Genomic DNA, 10,000 nt, shown 5'->3' on the forward strand with positions numbered 1-10,000 from the left:
TTAGTTTGCTTGTAAATTAGCCCTTGTTGCCTCGTTCTTAAGATGAAAATTCAAACGATTACAACAAGAGCGAAATTTGCAAGCAAACAAAAGAATACTGAACTCGTGGCCATTTTGGAATAAGGTGTATTAAATAGTTGCAAGTAAGCCTAAACGGAGAGTCGTGAGGGAAGAGAGGTGTTAGCTCAAACAATCGGAACGTGACATTTAGTTTTTTTTTTTCTGGTTTACTTACTACTTACTTTAAATCAGGATGATCTGTTACTGTTTACTGGTATATTTTGTCAGGTTTCAGTAACAGGTGTGGCATTGTGCGTTGAAGACAGACAACGAGATGAGGGAAACACATCCAAGATTAAAAGAAATCTCTGCGACAGATGTATTTATACATTTTTTCTAAAGAAGTGTTGTATGCCTTCATAGTAGCACCTTTCCCTATAGAGTAGCCGTGCTGTTTGTGTACTACAAACATCATCCCCTTGTCTCTCTCCTCAACTTTACATCACTTATGTAAAGGAAATGGGCCTCTAACTTTGTAAACGTAACCTAGTAACCAATAAGCGTAACCTAGTAACCAATAATCGTAACCTAGTAACCAATAGACCTAACCTAGTAACCAATAGACCTAACCTAGTAACTGCTGTAAGTCTAACGCTACACTTATGTCCAGAAATGCACGAAATTAGATGCACCGGTAGCCCAATTTGATATCCAACACACAGTGTCCTGTTGAGTCCAAGCCTTTGCTACCTATTTCTACAAATAAGGTTTGGGTAAAGGTTAGCGTTATTTTTAGCTGAGGGTAAATGCAGCTGTTTATTTTTACTCGAGGAGCAGCATTTTGGGGACACCTTGTGACGTTAATTGTCTGTATTCCGAGACACGAATGATGTTGAAGTTGGGAAGAAGAGCAAGAGGACACTTCGTGACGCTTATTGAAATCTTCGTGCATCTAATTATTTGCATTCAGTCAGGCGCATCTTGCTCTCCCTAGTTTCATCTCAGCTTAAATTATTTCGTCATTGGCCGTTTTTATACTGTTCAGACACATCCGCCGTGCAGACGAATCATTCGTTGTTTGTCATTTCATTCGTGTAGAGTAAAGGCGCGGCGAACTATGTCAAACGTATGACCTGTCCAGAGCGGACTTTAGGAAACATTTGTCACTCATCTGTTCAGTTCGTCTAGAAAAAAATTCGGATAATGAGAAGACATACCATGCTTGTGGAAAAACTATCCCTTGTTTCCGACTTTATACTACAACCTTGGTCACAAGGGTTGGAAAACTTCATTCTATATGCATTTTGCCCCTCTCCACCCCTGTGCAATGTTGACAAAACACTTTCGTCTAACAAAAGTCTGCATTTTACCATTTTCCAACATTGAAAGGGGGAATGGGGGTACCGACGCTTATTCTGTAGGCATTGCGGTTATGATTTCAACACAATTTGTCCATGGTTGTAGTTAAACTCAGCCGACGCTATTCAAATGTTTGCCCAAGTTGTCTGCATGTACATGTTCCAACATTGACTCCTCCTTAAGTCCACCTATGTTCCACAGATTTTGTCGTCGTAGAGGCATAAAGCTTCTCCGATATGCTGAAATAATTGCCATCGGTTCTGAATAGTCCTTGCTCAAGGGAAAACCTTATTTAAGTGATTCATTAATTGCTCATTCAACATTCAACTTGTCTGTTTTTATTCATTATTTTCTTTGCATTCTGTTGTGATTCTCAGCTTATTCGCGAACTTCGCAAAACTCTGATGCTGGAGCTGAGTCCGATGACCTGCTTTTTCCCATTGAGGAAGTGGTGGAAACAACTCCAGCCAAATGTGATTCAGGTAAAGTAATGCGAGGTGGGATGAACTCCTAAAAATACGAAGACTTGAAAAGGAATATTGCTTAAAAATGCGTCGGTGTAGGGGAAAAAAGTGAAATTATTTCAAGTTTACTCACATTTATGCTTTTCCAATTAACTTATTTTGGAGTTCACTTTTATGTGACTAAACCACTCAAGACATTGTTTTTCAAGGTCTCTTTGAAAACTATGGTGCAAGATCGGTTTTTAAGCCTGTATTTAAGTGAAGTTATGATCTTCGCAGTTATGAACGCAATTTTTACAATTGCGTAGAGAAGCCTGAAAAATTCAGGACTTCAACGAGGTTTGAACCCGTGACCTCGCGATTCCCGTGCGACGAAGTCCTGAATTTTTCAGGCTTCTCTACGCAATTGTAAAAATTGCGTTCATAACTGCGAAGATCATAGCTTCACTTGATTTCATATCTGCAGTTCATATATGATTCATTTCATATACCATTTCGTCAAGCCTGTATTTTTTGGTCAGTTCTGTCGATCGGACCTTAACCGTTCCATCTTTTACACTTCACTTTCTGCGCAGATTCCAGGCCCAAACCACTTCTTGATTATCCCCTCTCAATGAAACCAAGAACAAAGGTTGGTGTATATTTATGGGACATACTTTATTTAATTTGAGAGCGGAAGCTCAACCAAAGACAGGTTATCTGTTTCAACTCCGTTGGGTTCTACAAGAGGAAGGTGGAGTCTCAACTCGTGACACACAATTTTCAAACGGACAAATTTGATGGTTCATTAGTCAGTGCATGCTTAAATATGGCGCACTCGAAGAGATTTGAGGTTTGCTACATTTCAAACGTTTTCGTATTTTGTGATCAATCGTTGTTCGACCAACCGACGATAATGATTATTTTATTAATGGCAGATTAATTTTAGCAAACTGGAAGATTTGAATTTTGCGATATTTCAAACTTTTTGGTCCTAGTTTAAGCAAAATGCCAGAAAGATGATACTTGAAGGCATATAAGGTGCTATCTGCTCCGCTATGTTGTATACCCTGGTTTCGTTTTTCGCTGCCAAATATCTCATTTGCCGCGACAGTTGATGGAGCGTCAAAAACTGAAAACGACAAAGAAGAACAGACAGTCCGCGCAAAGCTGAATGTAGCCCTGTAACCGGTTCTGCTACAGTGATTGAACACCTCTTCTTTTCATTCATGAAAGGCACAGTGACAGCATTAACAGCAAATTCACAGTAATTTTTGGAGCCAATTTTAGTGGGCGCAGACATTGCAACGAACCAGACATAAGCAAATGCATTTACCCAGCGCCTAACTAATTTTCACACTGGATATCACGTTGGTTGTTTTGTAGATGTTTGCTTTCAGTTCGATACCGAATGGTGCGCGTTCAAAAACTCAAGGATTGGGGCGAGTGTGGAAAGGAAAGAAAAAAATCTTTCCCTTCTCGCCTAAATTCCGTAGTTTTGCAGGTTGTGAATTCGATTCCCACTTAGGTCAGATATAATCCTTACTAGGGCTAACAATCAGATAATTTTTTTAAAAACTCTGACCACCATAAATTGCGCTTAATAGCCCATTGTATGCTGCAAGAAGCACAAGATGGCTTTTCTTGCCTTCTAAATGGATAAACGTGGAGTCCGTTAAAATGTATCGCTTCTAGATTTAATTGATTTGTTCACTTGTTCCATTTACAGGCGACTTATCGTCCCGCCGTTGAAATGACCTCCATGTCATATTTACCCAATGCGCAGATTGAGCAATATCTTGGCAACATCAACTTGTTTCTCATACGAGAAAGTCACACCGTGCGCGAGGTACAATAGGTAATCGGGCCTGGGTTGCTCGGGAGCATGGTTAGCGCTAACCAGTATTAAATACCATGGAAACCCCCCTATAGGTTTTGATACCTCTTAACCAACGGTTAGCGCTAACCAGGCTTCGAGCAACCGACCCCAGGAGTTTTAATTGGGTCTTCAAGATCCACGTTGGCGACTTCGACGAAAACGTCACCTCAACACATAACTTTGCACTATTGTTAAGTCTTTCGCGATTATCCCATCTCGTTCACGTCGTGAAAAGTGGGCAAACAATCCGCCTAAAATAAATATATACGAGTGGTTTGAGAGGAAAAATAAAGAATAAAAGGGTGTGCGGTCATGTGGTCGTCAGCAGTTCAAATTTGGTGACGTCACGTCGTTGTTATGCAGAGTACCGCAAAAAGATGTGCGAAAATGCGTGCCTTACGTGCAGCACGATTATTTTTCCTCGTCTAATTAATGATAATGGTGTTTTGTCGCGTTTTCGCCGTCTTATGTTCCTAGTAACGATGACGGGTAACGCCATAGAACGGTTTCAATTGAGTGTCGAAAGTAATTAGCGAACTGCTTTGGTTTTGCATTACTTCACTCAGTGATTGGTTCAAAGTTCTCGCGCCACTTTTTCAACCAATCAGAAGTAAAACCAAAACCACACACATTTTCCCGCGCTTTGTGTCGGCTACGAGTAATTACTTCGAGTTTTGATTGGTTTACTGGATTGTCTCCGTTCTTTTTGATTGGCCAAAGTAATTACTTTAGTTTTGGTTTTACGTCACTCGATTGAAACTCGCTCTAAAACAATGATGCTATTTGTTCAATGGACAAAATAGTCGTGCCTCACGTACGTCATGCATTTCCTTGCCATACACTGCAAGATTTTAAAAAAAGCAGAAATAACAAGATTGAAGGTTTTGAGGTGAGCGTAAAAGAGTAAATTTGTCTTTTCCACGAAAATTTGCTATAAAGGTTTGTACCAATCCTTTTACAAGATACTTCGTCCACAGTGTACAACGTGAAGGAAGAGGAATAATCGCAAAATACTTGAATTTGCTTTAAGTTATATTTCAAATTGACGTTTCATTCTCACAGTTGTCCTCATTGCTAAACGCAACGCTAAAAGTCGATGCTTCAGTTCGGTTGTAAAGATCGCGACTATTTCCAACGGAACTGGTGCCTTTTTCCTCACAAGCTACTTAACTCCTAAGTATAGAGTGTTTTTACTCACATGATCAGTAATCTTGTTATTCCACCGCTGTTTCCATAGCAACTTCCGTATTGCCCTCTATAACCTCTTTTGCACTCTATATCCTATTTATGCATTCGTCATTGACCAATGAGAAACGCGAAAGTCTTTTGAATACATAATTTGGCCGGAAAAAGGCTTTTGTGAAACTGTTGTAGAGGGTTATTGCACGTTCGCTGCAATAGTTTTCTTTCGAGTAACAGACGGTTTTTTGTGTCTTTAGAATGGTGGTTTAAACGTGTTTATGCAAGCATTTGTGGCTGAAGCTCAAGCCATGCTCAGAGCGCACGTGTTAGCGATCGGAGGAAACGCCCTGGTGTCTTACAAGCTGAATGAGATTGTGTTGTTTGACAATCCTCACAAACATCAGGTTAGTTGATCACAATTGGATCATTGATTGGGAATATGATGCGTAGTGTGCGCAAACGTGAAAAGAGGAAAGATTTCAATGAAAAATGGCTCTGCGACAATGTATTCTCAGATTGGAGCTGAGGCATATTTTTGTGCACGCACGCCCGGTATACTTGTTCGCGAAATGTTTGGCCGCACTCTAAATTCTTTTCAGTAGAGGACGTTTAAAGAAACGGAAAAAATGTTGCTAAGTGGGTGGGCGACAGGCAAGGGAAAATCCTCGACACATTTCACCCATGCAACATAGTAGATTGTTGAAATTCCGCACACTCGTTAGAAAATTTGCGCTCCCACGAAGACGCGTGCTTTGCAGCCTGTTATTTCCTACTTTTTAAGGGCCTCAACAGTCTTGATACAGTGAAGATATCAACCCAAGGAATAATTCAGCGGCGTGGACCGGAAAACGCAAAAAGATGACTCGAAGGTGACTTTTGAACTTCAAAGCGATGTTCACTGTTTACAAACATTGAAGCACAGTCAAGCATTACATACAAATTGTGTATTTTGTTTACAAGAATTACAAGCAAGTCTCTTTTCATGTTCGAAATTGCAACCATCCAACGAAAGAAATCCTTTTTTTAAACAGCTAATTAACCCATGGGTAGCAAGTTGGCTGTATCGTTGGAAAGTTTGCAAATCTTCGTTTCTCAAACTTGCATTTCCAATCCAACACTACGCAGAAACATTCAAGTGGTCGTACACCTGATTTTTTAATTGTTTCCTACAGCTTTTTCTCGAAGAGGAATAGGTTTGATTTCTATTCTCAAGTGTACAAGTGAACGCTAGAAAGCCTAAAACCCCGTCTTTACGAACAATTTTTATGTCACAGTTTTATGTGGCGAATATATTTGATCGTGCAGATAGCATAACAAATAATTGTTAACAATTTGCAGTAAAGTGGGTCAGCAATGCCTTTGGACAGCAGAGTTAAAGCAGAAACAAGGCGAGGTTGCCTGGTCGTTCTCCAATGGCGTTCACTAAGGAGGCAGGAATTTGCCACATTTTATCTGACGAGTCGTCTACACGAGCATTTTTTCGTATTCGACAACTTTTATTTGTCACATAAAAGCTAACACGCTAGCAGTTTTCAGCAAATACAGTCGTCGTATAAAAATTGGGCAAATCTCCTCGTCTTCACGAGCAGATAAATATAGGTTATTGACCAAGCGTGAGGTCAAGATGGCTGGGATATTGGTCAAGTTTTTTTTTGCTTGTTTATGTCGTCAAGGTCCATAAACACCCAAAAAAAACGAGGCCAATATCCAACCATCTTGACCAAACAAGCTTGTTCAATAAAGGATTTATTATATGGGATAAAACATCAAAAAAATGATCTTTGATCTTGCGGGACCAAGCGAGAAATTCCGAGCGGGCAGTATAGCTCCATCTTGCCCGCTCGGGTAGCCAATCACAGCGCGGGATTTGGTTCATCTTGCCCGCTCACGGAGCTAGTCATTTAAGAAAAGTTGTTACTCAAAAATTGTCACAAAAATTGCTCGTTATTTGATTCACAGGGTCAGTGTTTGCTCAACATCAGTGGGGATGCAGTCAGGGTATTCTATGAAGAAGACGAGTCATCAGATAATCCAAGCCGTGGAACACCTCGCAAAAGAACTGCCTCTCATTCAGAAGCAATTGCTCACACCCCAGTTGAGATCCTGAGGCAAAGATCCATCTCTGCCTCCGAGGCATCCATTGGTACTTTGACGGCGTGCGACGTTGCATTCTATGGAACGGAAATCTAACGATTTGAACATATCGACATCGAACATCGACCGTTTTGTCGGGGAGTACCAATGTTCTGTACGGCATCCGAAGTTTGTATTGTTTGGATTGGTACACTGTTATATGGTAGAGAAACTAGAAGCAGCAAAAAGACGCGGTTTTTTTGGCGCACTGATCTCTATTGGTTGATAAACTTGAAGCAGAACAAGCGAGTCAGACTTTTCGTGACTTTTGATGAGTGTGGAAGCAACATTTTACAAGTTTCACGGATGTTTAATAACCAATGTACACCATCAATGTCTAGCAGTCTGAAACTGCTCGTACCGAATTATTTTTAGGATACTTCGCCCACATTGTACGGTGTGAACAAGACGGAATAACCGCGAAAGACTTATGATAGAGCAAAGTTATATTTTGAGGTGACGTTGTCATCAGCGTCGTTAGTCTGTTTGTCAAACAACTGCCATGTTAGTTTATTTTTTAAACATTGAAGGCATTTTCGAGGAGATCGCGGCAAAATGTCGCGAACTGTCTTCCTCTTGTCAACTGAAAGACGGCTAATTATAGAAAACTGAATTTCTAAAAGAAAGCATATTCAAGTTTACGTGAACGGACACTCTAACTCTAGCATATGTCGAAACTGTTGGATAGTGACTTACCCGCCAGACCCCACTTGTTCAAACGATGGATAGCGCTATCCTCCTGATAAATCACTGTCCACTGGATAACTCAATAGCCCACTTTCGATATATTAAAATCCAGTCCTAAACAAAAGGCTGGGGAATAAATATAAGGGTTTGAATGAATTTATTCCCCAGAGCCTCGAGATGATGCCCTTTGTTTAGGACTAAATTTTAATATATCGAAAGTGGGTTATTGGTTTTGCTAATGTTTATCCACTGCATAGTGATTTATCCGGAGGATAGCGCTATCCATCGTTTGAACAACTGGCACTAGATTGAGTTATCTGATCTTTGAACAAATGGGGTCTGACTGGAAGGAGAGAATTGAAAAGAGCTCCATGCGTGCTTGTATTTCTGAGAGTTCCTTCCACAACTTTCCTGGGGGAGTGGCACCAAGGCAAAGTGGTCTAACAAGGCCGTAGATCATCCTGGTTTCTGTAACATGAAGTGACTGATAGTATTACTCCACCCCTCTTGGACTGGGATTAGCATTCACTTGAAGAGAGGTAGCATTAAAGCAAACTTCCTTGTCCAACGAAACAACTCGGTTACGGTGCTGGGTCTCGAACTAGCACCCCTAGGTCGGAAGTCCGGCGAAGTAACCACTGTACGGCCGTGTCATTCTCCCTAGGGGAATGCCGGGGCATTTCCCTAGATTTCTGTGAAGCAAAGCGCCTTTTGTACCCGCAGTGTGGCTAAAAGTAGCTATTTCCGGTGCTTTCTTAAACAAATCCGGTACCGTCACAAAAACGCGGCGTAACCCTTGTGGTCTAGGAGCATGAAATCCCACCATGATGAAGAATGGATAAACTGGTTGGAAGGTACATAGGTTGGTAGGTATTTTATTTGTCCACGTTACACGAATGAGTTCAAGACTCGTTCAAACGTGCTCGTGCCTAATACAAATTCAGAGATTACAGCGGACCCCAGTCACACACGACCCATCGACGACTTTTTTCAAATTTTCGAACTAAATCTGAGTGGACGTCAATCAAATGTTTCCATGGCGAATTCGACTACCGCCATGGAAACAGGACTATTGACATAGAAACACTTGGTTGACGTCCACCCAAATTTAGTTTCGAAAAATGAATAAAAAAAGTCGTTGAGGGACGTGTGTGACTGATAACCACTGTTAATAGAAATAAGTAAAAAAATCAAAGTACGAATAAGTAGAATAAAGTAGGTACAGTAATAATTGCTGAAGAATACGGCGACGATCCGGATGGTGGCAATAATATTTGTTAATTAGATTAATGGCTATTTCGATGAAATTGTTGCTGGCTCTTTTCGGACAAAATTTGGAACGAAAGGAGAGTGTATCTTACAAAATGTAATTTATTCATTAAAAATCACTCCAACTCTAGCATATGTTGAAACTGTTGGATAGTGACTTACCCGCCAGACCCCACTTGTTCAAACGATGGATAGCGCTATCTGCCTGATAAATCACTATCCACTGGATAACTCAATAGCCCACTTTCGATATATTAAAATCCAGTCCTAAACAAAAGGCTGGGGAATAAATGTAAGAGTTTGTATGAGTTTATTTCCCAGAGCCTCGAGATGATGCCCTTTGTTTAAAAAAAAAACAAAACAGATAAGCTATTACCCTCTCATGCATTAGAAGCCCTGTCTGTGTTACTGTTTATGCATATGTCCAAATTAAGCCGTGTAAATTTTTCTCGGTAAATGATCAACCCCAAAGTACAAATCCCTAGACCGCCCACAGCCACCCAGTTCATCCAAAGAACATGGGAATGAGGCACCATGAATGCAACATAGAACAACAACGTGATTAGATTTGCCACTGTTTGTAGGATGCCGCCAGCGATTCCCTCTCCAACCGGATAGGCACGCTCCACTGCAAGTTCAAAAAAAAGAGGCAACGTTCCGTTGCAAACAAAGCCACCGAAGATGATGGAGCTGTAGAGAATTGGCTTGGTCGACGGTAGAATGCTTACACAGGATAAACTGAAGATGAGCATGGATATGGTGGAGAGAGCCAAAAGAAGCACCAACAACTGTTTTGTTTTGTTCTTGACGAAATCTGCATATCTGCCAATAAAAAAAAAACATTGCTTGTTAGTTTCTGATAAGGACGACAACATTTCATCCAGAGTCAGTCAGGACGGGAGGAAGATCGGGACTGACAAGAGTTTACCGCAATTGCTTGTCCCGTCCCGAATGATAGACCTTTGGTCTCCAAGAATGATAAACAGTAGGCCATAGTTATGAATGGTTTCAAAGAACCCGCACCTTGTATTTTAAGATAAGAAGGAAT

General features: G+C 40.8%; 2 protein-coding genes across 5 annotated transcripts in view; one reads left to right on the top strand and one right to left on the bottom strand.

The window, feature by feature from the left end:
- LOC137970895 (C2 domain-containing protein 5-like) overlaps positions 1-7,637 on the top strand; it is a 42,089-nt gene extending 34,452 nt beyond the window's left edge. For 3 of the 4 annotated variants that reach the window (XM_068817534.1, XM_068817536.1, XM_068817535.1), the window contains 6 exons: positions 289-379; positions 1,737-1,841; positions 2,399-2,454; positions 3,532-3,651; positions 5,121-5,267; positions 6,823-7,637. In XM_068817534.1, coding sequence (XP_068673635.1) covers positions 289-379; positions 1,737-1,841; positions 2,399-2,454; positions 3,532-3,651; positions 5,121-5,267; positions 6,823-7,053 — 750 coding nt within the window. In that variant the 3' untranslated portion in view covers positions 7,054-7,637. The remainder of the gene's footprint in view (positions 1-288; positions 380-1,736; positions 1,842-2,398; positions 2,455-3,531; positions 3,652-5,120; positions 5,268-6,822) is intronic. The other variant, XM_068817537.1, reaches the window with a different exon arrangement.
- Positions 7,638-7,764: 127 nt separating this feature from the next.
- Positions 7,765-10,000, bottom strand: part of LOC137970899 (solute carrier family 49 member 4 homolog) — a 10,380-nt gene continuing 8,144 nt past the window's right edge. The window contains exon 3 of the mRNA XM_068817543.1: positions 7,765-9,774. Within this exon, the coding sequence (XP_068673644.1) occupies positions 9,333-9,774 (442 nt within the window). The 3' untranslated portion in view covers positions 7,765-9,332. The remainder of the gene's footprint in view (positions 9,775-10,000) is intronic.

The sequence above is a fragment of the Montipora foliosa genome, chromosome 9, assembly GCF_036669935.1.
Source record: "Montipora foliosa isolate CH-2021 chromosome 9, ASM3666993v2, whole genome shotgun sequence".
Lineage (NCBI taxonomy): Eukaryota > Metazoa > Cnidaria > Anthozoa > Scleractinia > Acroporidae > Montipora > Montipora foliosa.